Below are 18,614 nucleotides of genomic sequence, written 5' to 3'. Positions count from 1 at the left end.
TTTAAAGACAAGGCAAAAGCAATTTTGCCAGCCTAATTAAAATCCTATTTAACAGCCTCAGAAGGAGCTCTATATTTATTCGTAACTGTAGAGGTAGAGCTTTTAGGGTTATTTTTAAAATATCAAATCAGATAACAGACTCCTATAAATATACCTAACGAAAGCAAGTGAGATTTATAACCAACGAGCTTAAAGCAGAGCCCGAAGAGATTCAGAGAAGAACTCCTAAACCCCACAGGGCCACTTCGGAACATGCGAGCTGTTCCGATAAGCTCAACAAGACTCCTCACTTCTGCAGAAGGAGGCCTATACCATGTGTCTTTGCAGAAGCAAGGCTTAAATTAATCATAACACTCCAAATGTAGCATCAAGTTACTGCTAAGTAGTAGTTTCCAAGGAGACATGATGCTTATCAAAATACTCTTGATGCGCTGCAGCCTGTCAGATCTAAGACAGTATTTGAATGGGTTAGTGCACTTCCTAGCAAAATGCAGCTTATTCTGGATTAAGTCAGGGACACAGCAGGCTCAGTGAAAAGGCAGAGTTTGGGGAGAGCAGGGGGAGGACACATCCTCACCATACAGCTTCTCCTGTACAAGTAGTAGTACCTCCTACTGCCATATTAAACAGGATAAAGGGGGTCAAGAGGAAAAACAGCCAAACAAAGCATCTGGTTGGAGACCCCATGGGGCCACTAGCATGAATCTCTTACTAGGGTTCTCACCACAAATTCCCAGTTTAATTACAGTCAGTATATACTGTTTTCTATTGATCTCCAGCACGTAGAAGCCACTTGCTCCAAGAAGGGATCCATGCAGCCACTGGGGTTTACAAACACTGGGAGACTTCAGTGGCAGCAGCATCCTGCCCCATCCCACCTCGGGTCCCCATCCCCGCAGCCTCCTGGTACATCCACTGCCACAAGCCCAAAAGCTCATCACCAAACACAAGGAGTTAATTTTATGAGAGACGGAATTTTTGAAGCCTAAAACACCAGATGACATTAGAAAGCTCATTGTAAATTTTACATACAGAGGTCTTGTCTCTTTATCGTGTACATAAATGTCACCCACTAGAAGACTGTTGTCACAAATGCCTCCTATGAGTGCCAGATCTGTCTGTAACATAGCATATAAGATGCTTGCTCTTCTAATAATCTGCACTTTTCAGCAATTATTAATTCCTTAAACATTTAAAAGAAGACCTTTTCTATTGTGCTTTCACCTCTTGAGGTCACTGCAGCAATCTCAGCCCATGTGGCTTACAGTCCCCCTTTTAGCATTCATTTTCAAAGACATATAAAACACCCAGACGAACCAAAAGTCACAAGCAGACTCCTGAGCCCAAGATCTGTTTTTCCAAATCCCTCTTCCATATGTTAATATAACTCCCTTTTACCAGGTTTCATGTACGAGGCAAGGGACTCTCAAACATTCCTTATCTCAGGGAAAGCACAATAGTCAGGATTTTTCCCCTTTCAACTCGCAGCTGCTCCTCTCCCTGAGCGCATAGGCTGGGGAGATGATAAGGAGAGCATTCCAGCAGATCTAGCCCTCCCTCTTCCTCTATTATTAAGAAAGCAAAAGAAAAGTAAAATACAAACCCCATTACCTCCAAACTGGAGGCAGGTTTTTTGTGAGATAAACCACTCCTCCATATCATGTATTCCACCGAAGGGATTCATATTGGGCTCAGGATCTTCTAATGGTTTCATCAGTTAATATTAAATTGGTTTCAGATAGGGGAAAAAAAAAGAAAGAAGAATTTTCCTTGCACTGCACTAAATAATTTGCCTTTATAGAGATTGCATAAACTATGTTTCTGAAGAGGAACAAACTATTATTGTCCCATTTATGTAAGTGCCAGTGGATGGATTCTCACAGATTGACAGTCTGCATCCCATCCCATCTCTATTTCGCTGTGCAGTTGACTTTCTCTATTTGTCTCTACTTTCTTCCACTTTGCAAATGGAAAGATATTTCAATGTAAAACCATGAAAGGTTCATGTTTTGTAGCACAGAGCTCTGGAATCAAGGTCTTCCCATCCTCACAATGGCAAGAGAGCACCTAGTGCTAGAACTGGGCTAGAATTGCCCATATATAACAACAACCCATGCAACTATTTGCACAGTTAATGGACTAATGTGGCATATAATGTACATGGGTGACGGCTGGGTGTCCCTAGAGGCATTCTCAGTACCAGTTCTCATGCAACCTAAAACCAGCTCTGATGCCCACCTAACTCCTTGTGCCTGCTACAGGGCTGGCCAGGGACAGGCACTGCTGGGAATAGCCCCCTTTGCTTGGAGAGAAAGCACCTCACCTTCGCATTTCCTCCATCTCCAGCTGCCAGTACAAAAGGTCAGTATAAAAGCGGCTGTGAAACAACATGGACCAAACGAAGAGCAGCCTGCTAACCACTCACTGTACAGCTCTGCTCTTTAACACACTGTGCAATGATTTTCCAGACCTGCCAAAGCTTCCTATTTCTGCAGAGCTCAAGTTTTCTGTTCATCAGTGGAAAGTCCACCCTTTTTACTTCTGTTCTGTTACCCCTTCATGACATGTTCCCAGAAGCACACCTCTTTTCTTTCTGCTATTGGAAAATGGCATAAAGAGAAACTCTTGCCTATTTCTATCCAGAAAAATCTTAGACCTCCTTTCTGCTACTCCCAAGTCCCTGCAGAGTACTGAGTAACAGCAGTTACACACATTCACACCTTTCTCTGGGGTAGTTTATTCCACAGCAGCTGACATTTTCTACCATTTGTTGCTCCCTTTTAATGATTTAATAAGAAATTAATCCATTCCTACTTCAGATCCATAAGAAACCTAACAGATAACCTTGCTGTTAGGACTTGCAACTTCAAATTCCACCTAAAGGCAGGAGAACCTTATGCTGCTGCTAAACAAGTATCCACAATCCATTTGTTTCAGCTTGGCAATGAAATAATAGACAAAAAAACCCAAACCCATCAACTACATGAGAATCAATTACTTCTCCTTTTACATAGCTATTAACTATGCAAAAAATCCCAATGATTAGCTACCAAGAACACTCCAACTGTCCAGCTTTCAAAATCAGTGCCCCCAGTACTGAACAGCTTGAACTCCTACAGGCACCATCTCCCTTTGGAACTTATTACATGGTTTCAATTAACCTTTTCCAATAGATTTGATCAATTAAATAAGTATTTCTGAGCCAGTACCAGAGCTCCTGTGGGTAAATGAGCAGACTCCCCTGAGGTTTTACTACTGTTCCTTCATGTGCTTTAAAAAGCATTCCCCTGATTCTTCAAAATGAGTCTGAATGAAACCTGGAGCATCTTTTAATAATGAGTATTGTAGGAATAACAGAATCCCTTTCTGCAGAGATCAATCTGGTGCATGGCCAGCAAGGAAGACACACGCTCTGTGCCAAGCTCCAGGAACTCTCCAGATACCACACAGCTCAGAAACTCTGAGTGCCATCCTCACACCAGCTGAGTTGCTAGCATTCGGCTCCTTGTCAGTGCAAAGGTAACAAAACAAGTTCTCCTTTGCCATACCAGTGCCTCAGAAACCCAATTTCCTGGAATTCTTGTAGCCATTCCACTGGAGTATTTTCTTTGCCTCCCATTCTTGCTCTTATTAGATGTGCCCTGTCTAACCCATACTTACATGGTGGTTCTTAATCCCATTGCAAACCCTCGATCCAGAACAGGTTTGCAGCACTTAAAGCTTGTTATGCCACTGACCATTATAATCCAAACTGATTCTTGTATCTCAGCTCCACATCCCAAGATATTATGCACTATTTGAGCAAGGACCACACCATATCGCTATAATATCAATGCAGAAGAAGTCTCAAAAACACTTACCTGTGTTCTCTGATTCCATGTATGAACAGACATCATTTTCCCCTGGAAGTGATTTGTCAACCCTCTTAGTCCTTACTTTCCAGAATGCCCGTGTTTGAAGATAATGTGATCCTGGGAGCTGCTGGTCACCTCTTCCATCCATCTTCCCAACCACATGAAGCTCCCATAGCCTGGTTTCCCAGTTTTAGAATACTTCTGGAAGTTGTTGCCTCAACACAGCCTCTGTCATCCCTGGGTCATCTGAGGAAAGTTTCTAGGAATTGCTCTAATTCCTTTGCAGACAGCCTACAGCTCTCGAGTGCAGTTAGTCACCTCTACACCCAGGAAAACCTCCATTACTTGTTCTCAGTTCTACACAGAGTTCCTACCAAAAAGAGAAAATTACAATGAAGCTGTGTATTTATTTCAGGCATTTCTACTTGAAGCTTGGACCCTGTAGCAATCTCTTTGCTCATATTCCCAAATCTCTTTCCAGAGAGTTCAATCCAAAAAAGACCTTTATTTTGCTTTCTCCAAGAGCCACATCACCGGTGTCCTTATTGCTGCCTGTTCCTTCTCAACACCTCCACTTCTACCAAGTAAAAATCAGCCTTTGGCATAGCTCTAGCTGTACAGCTCAGCTTCTGTTCAGCATCTCACGTGGACACTGTTCTCACAAGTAACTCAGTTATCTTACTTTAAGAAAGAACTGCTTTTTATATTATCTTAACTGAGAGGTACTCATAACATCAACACCCATCAAGATGTACCTTGCTTCTCTATGCTAGTACAGATTAGTGATAGATCAGAGACCAGCAGAATCATGTTGCACTCATTTTTTTCCTGAATGCACGCCAAGAACAGTAAAGGTACATTGATTTTAGCACTCTCAGGCATAAAAATTACCCAAATTTTGCTCTGTGACTAGAGCAAGGGTAAACTTTAGGCTACCCAGGCCCTGGCACTAACACCAAATGAGTCCCAGGCAGCTTTCCTGATGTAAAGCTCCATCAAGCAGCAGTCAGATGCTTTCTGCGTAGGTGAGATTAGCTCCCTCAATTCTCTACATCAAGAATTAGCCAACTAATTGCTAAGAGTAATTAGATGTTGCCAAAAGCAAAACGCGTAGAGAGTACCCCACCACCAACCAGCAGGTATCAAGATCTAGTGTATGTAACACAGTGAGTTGGCCTGTTAAGTTCAGCTCAAAAGAACTGGGATCAGCTGACTACTTCCCATAGAAATCAGTCTCCATTTCTCATTTGCAAGAATGTAAAAGGTGACAATAGAAGAAGCAGCCGAAAGTCGAACTGTTCTCATGCAGAGATCTTTTCTATCAAGCTTCATCCTAAAGGGACACTTTGCATTCACGTTGCAATAGATAACAATGCATACATATCATGAGTCAGAGGTATTTATAATGGGAAATACTACTAAAATATTGACCTCATTTCCATGATCAGCTATGTTCTAATGCAGGATACAAACAGATTATTTGTATTATATCAATAAGCACAAAGAAAATCAAAAGTGCAATTATTCTTACCTGATTGGCATAAAATTAAAGCACCTGAATGCATAATTAACTGAAAAATATTAACGGATTAATTTTTAGAGTCTAAAGAATCCCTTAAATTAATGTCTTTCAGGCAAATTTTTCTGTCACTGAAGAGTTCTCTTCACTGCAGGCTAATACTTGGAGGTTAGAAAACACAAACCAATACAAAAGCCAATGTACGAAAATAGCACAGAACAGTAACTGCAAAATGCTATTAGTAGATTTACTTTTCAAGTTCCACTTATGTCTATAATTAAGCAGATAAAACAATAACTCTTGCATAACATAAAATTAAGCACACATTTACAACAGAAAACCAGAACAGAGTGCTGCCAGCGTTGCATGTGTTCCACACAAAGAAACAGCATGATAATGCTTAATACTACTATAAAATATATGAAAGTTGACTCCAGAAATGGCACTATTTCATAATATAAGCAATTTTAGTCTCAAACTCTGGCAGAAATACAGTGAGTGCACCATTTCATCATCTGATTTCAAATGAACTATAACATGATTAGGTTCGTATTTTCATAGATGAAGCTGAACAGATCCAGGGACACTTGGTTTTAAATCATCCATTAAACTTATTAAACTATAAATAAGCAGCAAATAATCGTCTTATAGGAAAGTGAGATAGAACTACAACCCCCTAAAATCAGCCTTATTCACAAACAATCCAATCTACTCTCCATTTTTTTAATTGATTATATCAAGGATTTTCATCTATGAGTTCTTTCAGTGTCTCATCCTCCCTCCAACAGCAACTAACAAATATTGAGGGGGGTTAGGGGCAGGGTGCAAGAATTATAATCTTAATGAGACTGAGTAAGTAAAACAAGTTGGTGAATTCTCAACAGTGATGATGTCCCCCTTTAAAAGTATTCCCCTCCTCTGGAACTCTGCATTATTCCCACTGAAGTTATCACAGAATCAAACTAGGTTGGAAAAGACCCTGAAGATCAAGTCCAACTGTTATGCCATTCTCCTGAGTGGTAGGCTACTGCACTGTACGTGCTGCTCATAAGTTTCTTCCCAAGAGACGATAATAAAAGCAATAATAGGAAGTAGAAATTTTGATTTCTTGCAGAATTGAGTAATTTAATCTGTTAGCACTCCAATGTCCTTGTTTCCACAGACATCACTATCCTGGTGTAGTAGCTCCAATACCTGATGTTACATATGTAATAGTTAAAATTTACCTGAATTTCATGTTGGCCTTTCAGTCACTCCAGTTTAAACTTGCCACATGAAGCGTAATGAGAGATGTGCTCCTCAGATGACCAGAGCATCCTTCTTCTCACACTACAGAAAATGCAGACATACATAAACCACTCATGATCATATGAAAGGAAAAGGGAACAGCTCTCCAACAAACCTGCCTGACACAACCAGGGCCACCTCTTCTGAGACTTGCAGATGCTCACCCAACGCATTCATTCAATTGCTGTTCAGCACAGCCTCCTGCAGAAGCAGCATGTGTTTCCAGGATCAGAACGGATGCTTTGGATGTGATGTATTTGCACAAAAACAACTGGGCGAATAGGGATGATGTTGGGTTTGGGGTTTTCTTCACACTTAATAAGCCAAGGGATTGAAAAGGACCAAGCAAACCTCAGTTTTGTCCTAAAACCTTGGTTCTTCAAGTTGTCAGTCCTATTGCAACTGCTTTCATTTCTGCCTGATTTTCAAAGGAAACTACAGTTAATACTATACAATTCTTCTCCAACTTTTTAACTCCTTTCAATTGAACTGAGAGGTTAACAGCCTGAAAGAAACCAAGTACCTACAGCTTTGATGAAAACAGGTAGCACTGAAGAAAAATGCTACAGAGACTTTGATGATGTCTGCAGAGAACGCAATCAATATGAACTCACCTGGGAGAGCACCATCATGTGTGTGTCTTCTGCAAGGAAGTCCACAGGAAGCAAGGCTTTATTAACAATGCTGTTTGAGGAACTATTTGTAATACAATATCCACAAGAAAGCTAGCTTTTTATTTGCTAAACCACTTCTTTTTCTTCATGGATTGCTTTTTCTTTGCAATGGAGTTGTCTGATTCCAACAGCTGTATACACTTCACTAACTTTTTAGACACTGATAGGCATTCTTTACAGGATTCTCAGGACTTTGTTTCCATGCGTATTGTTCCTCTGTGTCTGCTTCAGTTCCCTTGGAGGGCAGGAACATGCACCACAGTATGCATCTCGATGACTTTCTTGCCCCAGGGGCTCAGAGGCTTGCCCATCTCTTTTTACAACAAATGCAAACAAACTCTCAGTGAACAGGCAGCTGCAACATCCTTCCAAAAGAACAACCTTTAAATGTATTTGTTAACTTGCCTGAACACAAGATTTCCCCCTACCCTTCAAACTGAGTGACTGATTGACAGGTAGGCAAAAGCATTTGCTTTGACAGCATCAGACTATCATCAGTTTTCATGTTCTCTGCTGTCTGAGCTGTATCAAGCTGATCAGATTTGTAATTCTCCTGCAGCAAATCAAAGCAAAGCAAAAAACCTCCAGTCCTTTGCTACACTGGACTTCACTTGTCCAACGTAAGTTAGCGCGTAGCACATTCAACTATGATAAAAGTCCATTGTATAAACTGCTTTTTGTAACTCCTGAAACACAGAAATCATCCGGCTTCTTAGAACAACTTCATCTGGTAAGAAGATGAGTGCAGATAGAAGACAACTGCAACTTATCTAATTGTAATTTGCTCTTTTTTCACTTGGCTGTTGCAGAATGCTGGCTCTGACCAAATAATTCACCAAGAAGCCATCAGGCAATAATATCCAAGAAAATACATGAGCTTATATCCAAGTGCAACTGGCAACCACTGACCCTACAAACGGCTTTTCTTATGCAATATTACAATAGCTTGGACAGTAGGAAGGAACAATTTGGACAATCTGCATCTGATCTTGCCAGAAAGATAACCACAGTTGTGTGCCTCAGTTATTTCTGTGGTCACATGCAGTTCGGGATCCCATGGTTAGGTATGCTATTCACCCCAAATCAACAGCAAGCATACACAACTGATTGATATGCATGCTGGATAAAGCCCCAGCTAGACTTTAATGGCTAAGATTGTGATGGAGGATTTGTTCTGAAGTACCTTGCTATTCTCTTTCCAGAAGAGTGGAGCATTTTAAAGTAAAGATCTGGCTGGGGAAAGAAAATCCATCTGGCAAAACCTTACAACATTATGATTTGCAGAGAGACACTGATTACATTTTCTGACACTGTACATTTCAGATCTATCACACAGAGTAAGGAGAGAGCCTCTGCATCTTCTCAAGGCTTTATACTCCACTGACACATGGGTTTTCAGCACAGATATTTTAACTGCGAACAGCTCAATTCTGAAGACTATAATTTAAAATACGTATTATTTTAATATCTGAAATATACTTCGGCTTTATTCTTCTTTAGAAAAGTGAAATTTCATCTTCACATTCATTTAAAGTGATAGAAAATTCCACTTTGTCTCCAGAAGCCATTTCAAAATAACACAGAACAGATCTGTAAAACCTGTTTAACCCAGTCTGGTTTCTACTGTGCCTGAAGTACTCTATGTACACATAAAAGCCTCATTAAGCAGACCTTTTGCTACTCTCTCATTAAAAACACCTCGATGCAAAAAAACAACATGCAACGTAAGTATTTGAGACACTCCGTATCAGGAAAATTACCAAACTCCTCAAAAACTAAGAAACCCTCAAACAGCCTACAACTCATTTTGCATTTGGTATCTCAAATAGTAAAACCTACAGATTCTTACAGGTCGCTTTAGCTGCTTTTCTAGTGTACATATAGAGATCGGATAGATGGGCTGAGTATGAAATCGGAAATCATAGTGTCTTACCTAATGATTTGGCAGACCATACTATAGGAACTAACCAAATTGTTATCAGTCTTCCCCCGGTACAGCAGAGAGAAACTGGTTTACACTGAATTGATCAAATCTATTCAGTTAACAAAGAATACGAGACATTTGTTTTTAAGGAATGAGGTTTAGAGAGCAGTAAAGTACACGTTTAGCTACACGCTAAAACAAATTGAAATGGCATTGCTAGTTACTGACAAAAGTGTCTACTACTGGACAATTTATCTAGTCTTGCTAGAGAATGGTATCAGGTAAAACAGAAACCAAAGGACATTAATAATTAGAAATAAGTATCCAATTCCCCCATGGCAAACAGATCTTGCATGACTTAATTTGCACAAAAGCTAAAGGTGAGGAAATTTTAACAGGGTGTAGAACTTCCCAGCTTCTCAAATCACAGAGACTTGACAGAAGTCTTGAGAGGCACAAGACTGAAGTCTGTATATAGACTGCTCTGACATTTTAATTCATTCAAGATATCTATAGACACACAGACAGTAAAACCAGATCAAGTGCAAAAAGGAATCTGTAAAATACTACAATTGCCTTTACCTTAGGTTTTTAATCAATTTCAATTCTCCACTTGGGTGTTTTTGTGCATTTTAGAACAAAAACTAACATTCAAAATGTCACTTGACGTTTTTTCAGGCCACAAGTGACATGAGCTTTTTCTCTACATCAACAGTCCGCCATTTATAATCAAATAAATGGAGAAGAGGAAGTCAGCCCATGAACTCCTAAGGGATATTAAGTATATGTTGTCCTCATACTAAAATCAGTGTTTGATACCCTTTTTATAGAAATATCTTCATATAAACTTTCAAAGCAAAATTCATCATGCTTTCCAGCAGGCCACTATGAAAAACCACCACCATGAGAGACAAAACTCAAAACACTGAAAAACAGGGGTTGCAAAACAGATTCTAACTAGAAGACTATTATCACAACACGATTTCTTCCCCAATCTCTCATGCTTAACCATGCAGTTATCACAATTAATTTCACATCCCTTGGAATAAGTTATCAATATATAAAGGTCAAGAAATTATCTGTTCTTAATGTATGCATTGCTTTCTCCTTCTTGCAAGAGGATGGCTACTTCTGGCATCTTTTGCAGAAAAGCTTTAACGTTGTTTGCCAAATTAGACATTTTCTCTTCAATCAGCACCTGCAGTTTACTACTGGTTTGCCCAACGGCCCAGTGCTTTCTTTTACTTCTATTTCAAGAGAGGAGGCACAAACTCCGAGAAAAGAGCTGTAAGTCCTGCAGCCTCAAATTCCTTTCGTAGCTCATTCAGTGTTGAATATTCTTTGACTTCAAATGTCTGAAACCTGAAATTGTAAAAGGGTAACTCATGAAGATGCCCAGATCTGTCAGAATGGAGTTTTCAATTCTGTTACTTTTCCATCCACAACACTACTACGTTATACCTTTTCTGCTGTGCCTGTACTTTCGTCTCACACAGCACACTAATCATTTTCTCTTTGCATTTCTTTCCGCTTGAGTCCACATCTACCTTAGAAGTTTTCTGCAGAATCAAGTACTCCTAAGTGAAAGAAAAAAAAAGAGTAAAATATTAAATGTCATCTTAGTAACTCTGAGGTTGAGTAAAATGCAAAAAACTATACAAAATATACAGGTTGTTTTCAGCACATAGCAATCAAACTTTCAAAGGGCCCATCGCAAAATGTGCATGACTGTTTCTAGTCATCAGCTTGAAGTTACATACAGTCTTCAGTGATGTAGACAACACGAGTTTGAAAAGACTAAACATTCTCCTTTAGTATCACCACAAAAAGCTGCCTAATGCAGTGGGAGTTCTTCAATACAGACAGGCGTTCAAAGCCCAGGCGTGCATCAGGAGCACCATGTGGTCTAGGGCAAGAAAAGAGATGGTAATGAGCTAGAAGTATATCTGCTATTTGTTTCTAATCACAAATTTTCTGTTTTCTGAGGCATTTGGGAAATACAGGAGACTGAACCTAGGCACATTACAGTCAGGATACACAGGGAATACAGGGGTCTAACTACAGTGGGAAGCAAAGCACTACAGGTCACAGATCTACAAGTATCACTGGTTTCTTTCTCACAGAATACCTTTTTTTCCTTAAATACAGCATGAAGTTGCTGGGCCTTCCTATTCTCCTAATGATCGATTTGCTTCCAAATTGTTAATCTTAGCAAAACACACACAAAATATTCAGACACATAGGTTTCAGTGGTAAATCAATAGAACTAGTCAACATTCATTGTTCCTGCACCTTAATGTTGCTCCTGTCACCCTGAAGAAGAATCAATATTATCTTGCCCATGAACATCAGTCTTCCAGTCAGCCTTAGATCCAAAGCCCATTTTTCCACAGTTTTGACATATTTTGCCTTGGCTCTCATGTGATCTAAATGCAAAAGGAGCATCCAGATACCATCCTCTGTACTTTTCTCTTTTGACAAAGTAGTTTTTTCATGGCAAACTGTTGCTGATTTCTCAATGACATATTTAAGATGCTGCTGTATCCAAAGAATCAGATCGTGCACCATGGGTTCAGAAAGATGCTTCTTTGCTTGTTCAAGTAATTTATCTTTCACATCCGCACATTGGGCCCTTGTAAGCTGGTCTGAGCCAACAGAAATATCTGGTAGAGTCGATGGATAATTGACTGGTAAATGAAATAGCAGCTTTAAGAGTACATCTGTATCCAGCAGTTCTTTAACACTGATCTGAATCCGAAATGTGATTCCGTGTGTCTCTAGAAAGAACAAAAAAATCAACATGAACAGATTGCTTTTAGTTGAAAGACATATGTATTATTAATTCATGGCATTTTCTTTAACAGTTCAACTCAAGTGACTGCCAGTCTATATAAAATAAGGGGTGTGGGTTTTTTTTTTTTGCAGGGTGGGAGGTTGCAGCCAACGGCTCAAGGTAGACTTGCAGGGAATCCTGAAATGAAACACTTCCATATCATACTAGAAGGAAAGTTATTAACACATTCTGAAAAGCATTCACACCTTTCGGCGCTTTCAAAGTCTAGACAAGCCAGTAATAAAGAATTGCTTCTCTAAGAAACACGTAAGTCAGCTTCTACAGCTCAATAGCAGCAGCGAGGACAACCGAAAACAGAGACTCTTCTGGATGGACTCAGCACTGCCCTAACTTTGCTCCTAGAGAAATCTATAAGACTTCTAACACCAATATAAGTGCAAAGCTGATAGACTTGCACTGGGTATTTTTTAAGACAACCGCTCAGAAGCAGTTCCACACTAAGGAGAGACTTGGAATATAAAAAATGAAGATTCTTTGTCCCCTACAACTTTCAGATAAAATCCGCTTAATTCTGTTCTGCCAACATCTCTATGTGTGCAACAGTTGAACTGACATAATAAGAACATCTCTGTTCTACATCTGACCCTCGATGCTACATTCATGCATATATATGCATATACTTACATACACGTATGTGTATACACCCACGTTATCTGCCCAAAACCTGTTGTTGGTCTACTTTAGAACAGAATTATTTTCAGAGTGAAAGAGACACATACAGTATGTAGCAGAAAGGGCAGAAGGTATTCTCCTGATAAATCACATAATAAAGATGCTGAATATGAAAGTTATGTATGGTAATTCCTGCCATAAAACCTTCTTGACTAGAACACTATTCATAGAAAAACAATACAAAACCTCATCAAGTGAAAAGTGGGGACAAAGACCTAACCTACTTTTGGTGCTCTGCCATGAAGAAACAGGGTATCAAGATAAAAGAGGATCTTATTCAGATGTTCTCTGCTTCACCCCTTTGATGCTTTCTAAGCACTTCACCCCTTTCCTTTAAAGAAATAGCTAAAATGTCTGGTTGATTCATTGTATGAGGGCAGGAGAAGCCAGATCTGAAAGGCAGATTAGAGTAGAGCTGAGTTTCAGAGGAGCTCTTTTGAAGTGACTTGCCTTCTTCTCCCTCTACCTCATCTTACCTTCCTTTACATGACAGTCATCTGAATTATGTTTTAGTATTGCTGATGCTGCTAACCAACCTCAGTGCTCTCTCTGATTTTTTATTTGAACCCTACTAAATAAGTGAAAGAAGCTAAAAGTGACTTGAACAGACAAAAAGCACTTTAGAGAGCTTAGCCAAGGGCCTGTTCCCAAACCTCCCTCCAGGGTCATAGGAAGAACTTTTTCTAGGTCAGAGCAGTCACCAAATGAAATAAGCAAACCCTCAAAACCCAATAATCAAACTCTAATGTTACCATGAAGCAAACATCTACAAACCATTGCTACCTAAACAGAGTCAAATCCAGTGCTGAAAGTAGTGAATTAAATTAAATTACACCCAACCATACCTATACCTACAGGCACTACACATCAAAGCCTCATTCGCGGCCATCAGGAAGTGGTTTCCAGACTTCTAAGATGCTATGAAAGGTTCCAGATTATTTTTAAGGCAAGTTTATTCCTCAGAAATGCACCTGCTTTGGAAGAGACTTCAGTTTCCACAGCATCTATCTAGCAGCAAGCAGCTCTTGCTCCCCTAGGAGTAACTATGCAGGAGGACCTCAAGCCTTTCCGTTCCAATCTGTGTCTTCTGCTGCCCTGATAAACATTTCTTAGTGGGCAGCAGCAATGCTCTGTAATAGTGCAATTCCTCTGTCACTAGGGTAGGCTCGGTACACATAACCTCACACACAGGAAGAAAAGCCCGCACTGCACCTTCTGGGACTCCCAGCACACTTCTGACCACCATGGAGGGTCTCCAAACACACAGAGTGCCTGTTACCCATCTCTTTCAGCTGCTCCCTGCACAAGGCATATATACATATATACACCAGGTATACAGCCAAGCTGCCTTTGGCTGAACAGTATGATTATATCCCTGCCTGTGAATCACTTCATTTTAAACCATGTTGCCAAGAAATGTAAAACTGCACAGCCTATAAATGAGTTGAAGAACATTACTGCCAGCTTAATTACAGTGACAGAAAAACACCTGGTAATCTGATAATCCTCCTTGGGTTTTTTCACTAGCTTGTCATCTCAGATCTCACCAACTCTGAAGTAACTAAGGGCTAAACACACAGGCCAGCCTTGCCCCTTTGGCAAGGGCCTCCTGCTGCAGCGATCACATCTTTAAGCCTGCAACAACCTCACACCTTTCTTTCCCTGTGACGACGAACTAATCCAAAGGAAGCAGCGCGGCCTCGAATCCCAAGGTGTGTGTATCACCCTGAGCCACACTCATTTACATCTGCTTCAGCCTTACTTCTGATAAGGAGAATTGGTCTGAAACGTCTGTGGGGCTACAGCATCTGAAGTTTATGTCACCATCCCAGCGTCCATCTCATTTTCTGCACCAGCACTGCAGATGCCTGGCAGAACAAAGAGCAGAGCACCCTGCATAATGAGGCTCTGGAGCAGTATCTCCTTTGTTTGCACATGCTACCAGGTCTGAGTTGTTTGTCTTCGCAGGGAAACAGTGATGATTTCTGAAGTAAAAGCTTGGGAATGACCATTCTGCTGGCATTTAATGTGCTAGTAAGACTGAACTCCATGCATTTTAACTCATTTCCCCCCATAGCTGCATGCTTATCAGTATATCTAGCTCTAGCATCCTTGAGATTTTTTCTTATGTTCCATGTCAAGCAGACAGATACCCCCCTCCTCTCCTGCCCAAAGGCATTTTATGCAACACATGCAGTCTATTTTTACATTCAGAAAATGGCACCTACTAACATACACGCTTCGAATATATAAATATATTTTTATAGGAAGCTTGGTGAGCAAAGCAGAAGAGAACAGATTAACAAGTACATTATGGATTTCCATCTGTAACACTGATCTTTGTAAATAGATATGGAAGGTAAAGAAGATATGCTGTAATTAGTTTATCTAAATGCAGCAACACACTGGTTTTGATAAAAACACATTTTACATTCTGAATACTTCAATTGTTCAGTTCCAGAAAACCAAAGTTTTTAGCTTACCAAGAGACATGCAAAAGCATTTTCCTATATTCCTCAAAACCATAAATCCCCAATGGCCTCCTTGCTGATGCTGTGGGTCTACACACAAATCGCTCTTAATGTATTAGAGACAGCATAACGTAACAGTCTTACTGGAAGTTACTTCTGTGCACTGTTTGTCAATGACAATTTGTATGGTTTGAAGACATAAAGCAAAGGTGAGTTAGCGGTATAAGACTAAAGGATTCTGCAGCTCCAACGGAAACAAGAAGTAAGTTCCTGAAGTAAGAAAACTACCAATAATCATTCTTGTAAATAATCTTTTCTATTCCAGCAGAAAACGATGAAAATAACCAAATATACGTGATCCTAACACATGAACACAACCTGGCTAAAGGCCCTGCCAGGTCACATAATATCAATATAAATACAACAGCCTGTTCCTGCTGTGCACTTGTGGCACTTCCCTTTATGTTCCAGGAAGGTTTCTAAGCCTTTTACATCCCGGTACCTTAAACACAAGCCCATTTTCCTTTATATGAAGCAGAGAGAAGGATGCTCACGTATTTCTGTAACAGCTTTGGAGCAACAGACGTGCATATGCAATGTTCAGATATGTTCACGTTTTAAAGTGAAACGTCTGGTAGGCCTGGATGTTGTCTTTTCAAACAACGCCTGAAGTAACAGCCCTGAACTTCTTGACTTTTAAGAATATAAAACTCACTTGAAACACGTATGAAGACAGGCTGAGAAAGTTTGGGCTGTGCAGACTATAGAAGAGAAGGCTACACGGAGACCTCAGAGCAGCCTTCCAGTATCTGAAGGGGGCCTATAAGGATGCTGGGGAGGGACTCTTCATCAGGGACTGTAGTGACAGGACAAGGGGTAACGGGTTCAAACTGAAACAGGGGAAGTTTAGATTGGATCTAAGGAAGAAATTCTTTACTGTGAGGGTGCTGAGGCACTGGAATGGGTTGCCCAGGGAGGTTGTGAATGCTCCATCCTTGGCAGTGTTCAAGGCCAGGCTGGATGAGGCCTTGGGAGGCATGGTTTAGTGTGGGGTGTCCCTGCCCCTGGAAGGGGGGTTGGAACTGGATGATCTTAAGGTCCTTTCCAACCCTAACTGTTCTATGATTCTATGATTTCATCAGTCCGGTTTTAAAATAGAACTCTAAAAAAAACCCCAATCTCCCAACTAAAATGGCAGAATTACAGCCCGACATTGGAGCAAGAGGCGTGTCATGGAAAGCTAGACACAAAGCAATCCTGCTTTTAGACTACCCCAGTTACTCGTGCTCCATGCTGACACTCACGCCTTCATCCCTCTCAGGCTGTCTCTGCACAAAGTCCCCTTTTCAATTCACCACTTGCTGTTCTGCACAAACCTAGTTCAACTGTTTTTAAATACAAGGTTGAGGTTTATTCAGTTAAATTTCCTAGCGACTTTTTTGTTCAAGTGAGTCAAAAGCAGCCACGTTATTTTATACCAAAGTGATTTTCATAGCATCACAAAATAGCTGAGGTTGGCAGGGATCTCTGGAGATCATCCAGTCCAACCTCCTTGCTTAAGCAGGGCCACCCAGAGCAGGGCACACAGGAACGTGTCCATGGTGGGTTTGGGATGGCTCCAGAGAGGGAGACTCCACAAGCCCCTGGGCAGCCTGTGCCAGGGCTCTGACACCCTGAAGGTAAAGAAGCTCTTCCTCATGCTGAGGTGACGCTTGGCGTGTGTTAGTTTATGGCTATATGGTTTATGACCATAAGCTAAATGTTAATATAGTATCATAGAGAATCACATCTATCATAGAAAATATATAGTCATAGCATATTCTCTATAATAGAGAGCACACGCACATTATCTGTATCTACAACAAACATAGATGAGAGCTCCCGTCTATTTATGCTCTTTATCTGAACAGACCCACAACACTCACATATCCCACTTGATACTTCTTTAAGGCTGACACTAACTGCTGTTGGAACCAGTGAGATTTACTGTCCCTTGATGGAGGGGCACCTTCACAGCACTGCTGGAAGTCACAACCAGCAGGCAGCAGCTGAGGGGAGCGAACACCCCACACCTCAGCCTCCTCCCTCAGCAAACATGGCGGGTGAGCCTCAGCACCCTGTAAACCCACACTGCTGCAGCCGGAGAACCTGCTACATGGTAAGGCCCACATTACCACCTTACCCCCAAAAAGGCAGAGGTGACCCAAAGCTTCTCACACACTGCAGCAGCTGCACCCCTAGGAAATACCACAGGATAAATACCCACTCTTGTTACATGCAGGAGATGCTTGTTCTCTGTCCATGGCAGTGGGGTTGGAACTAGATGATCTTTAAGGTCCTTTCCAACTTAAACCATTCTATGATTCACCTCAATAGGCTCCAGCCCATTCCCACCGCTGCCCTTCACTTACTGCAAGTTTCAGCGCGCACCGCAAACAGCTGCGATTAAGAAGCTCGCTAATTACAAACGAGTAGGATCCGATGGGATCTGTCCCCTACAAAGAGTGAGGACACAGGGACGGGCGGGAAGGGACCCATCCTTGGCTCTGCCACTAACAGCAAGCACCTGAGCCGGCGCTGCCCCGCTGGGCAGCCCCCTGTGAGCCGCTTCCCCTCGGGGCCGGTGCGGGGCAGCGGGGCGGATCACCCCCGGCTGAGACCCTGCCAAGCGGGACGATCCGCGGCCGCCTTCACCTGAGACCGCCAGCACCTCGCAGGCGTCCGGCTCGCAGTAGATGGCGGCGAGAGCCGAGAGCTCCTCCAGCGCCAGCTCCGACATGGCGGCGGGGCGGGCCCTCCTGCCGCCTAGCGGGGTCGGGCCTCTGGAACGCTGCCGCTGGCGGCCGGGGCTTTCCACTCCTGCGGCGGCCTCGTCCAGCCTTGCCCCTGGGCTCCGGCAGCCTCCGAGGCACCGGGCGGCAACGGGCAGCAGCAGAGGCGGCGGCGGGGAGAGGCTCCTTCTCTCAGCGCCGAACAGAAACATGGCGGCCGCGTGAGGCGGCGCCGCGCTTCCCGCTCAGGGTGTACGGCTCCTCATGGCAGCCCCGACACACCGAAGGGAATAACCCGCCCGTCCTCGGCGTGTGGAGGTCAGCCCGCGTACATAAAGCGGGTTTATGCTGGTTATAGTCAATTGTTGTGGTTCCGTAGTTCTGTTAGCTGACAGGTCTCCTCCAGCCAGTGGTCTCATGAACCCAGGTACAACCACCTCCAAAGCAATAGTCGGCATCTCGCTCTTACAGATAGCTTTTAAACAGAAGGGAGAGTGGGTTATTTTTATTAGAAAATACGTCGTGCTAATTTTAATCCCCTAAATTGTGTTCAAATAACAAGAAACATCGGAGTGCTGAGCTGAGAAT

At 41.9% G+C, this 18,614-nt stretch overlaps 1 protein-coding gene across 1 annotated transcript; it reads right to left on the bottom strand.

The window, feature by feature from the left end:
- Nucleotides 1-8,257: 8,257 nt before the first annotated feature.
- On the bottom strand, nt 8,258-18,034 carry RWDD3 (RWD domain containing 3; the record flags this gene model as incomplete). The annotated part of the gene is made up of 4 exons (XM_080623617.1): nt 8,258-10,620; nt 10,720-10,835; nt 11,551-12,035; nt 17,950-18,034. The coding sequence occupies 4 exons, from the start codon at nt 18,032-18,034 to the stop codon at nt 10,506-10,508; spliced, it is 801 nt and encodes a 266-aa protein (XP_080479743.1). The 3' UTR covers nt 8,258-10,505.
- Nucleotides 18,035-18,614: the final 580 nt, after the last annotated feature.

Source organism: Psittacula echo (genome assembly GCF_963264785.1).
Source record: "Psittacula echo genome assembly, chromosome: 7".
Classification (NCBI taxonomy): domain Eukaryota; kingdom Metazoa; phylum Chordata; class Aves; order Psittaciformes; family Psittacidae; genus Psittacula; species Psittacula echo.
The sequence above is the reverse complement of the archived record's forward strand: the minus strand, read 5'-3'. Positions and strand labels throughout refer to the sequence as shown.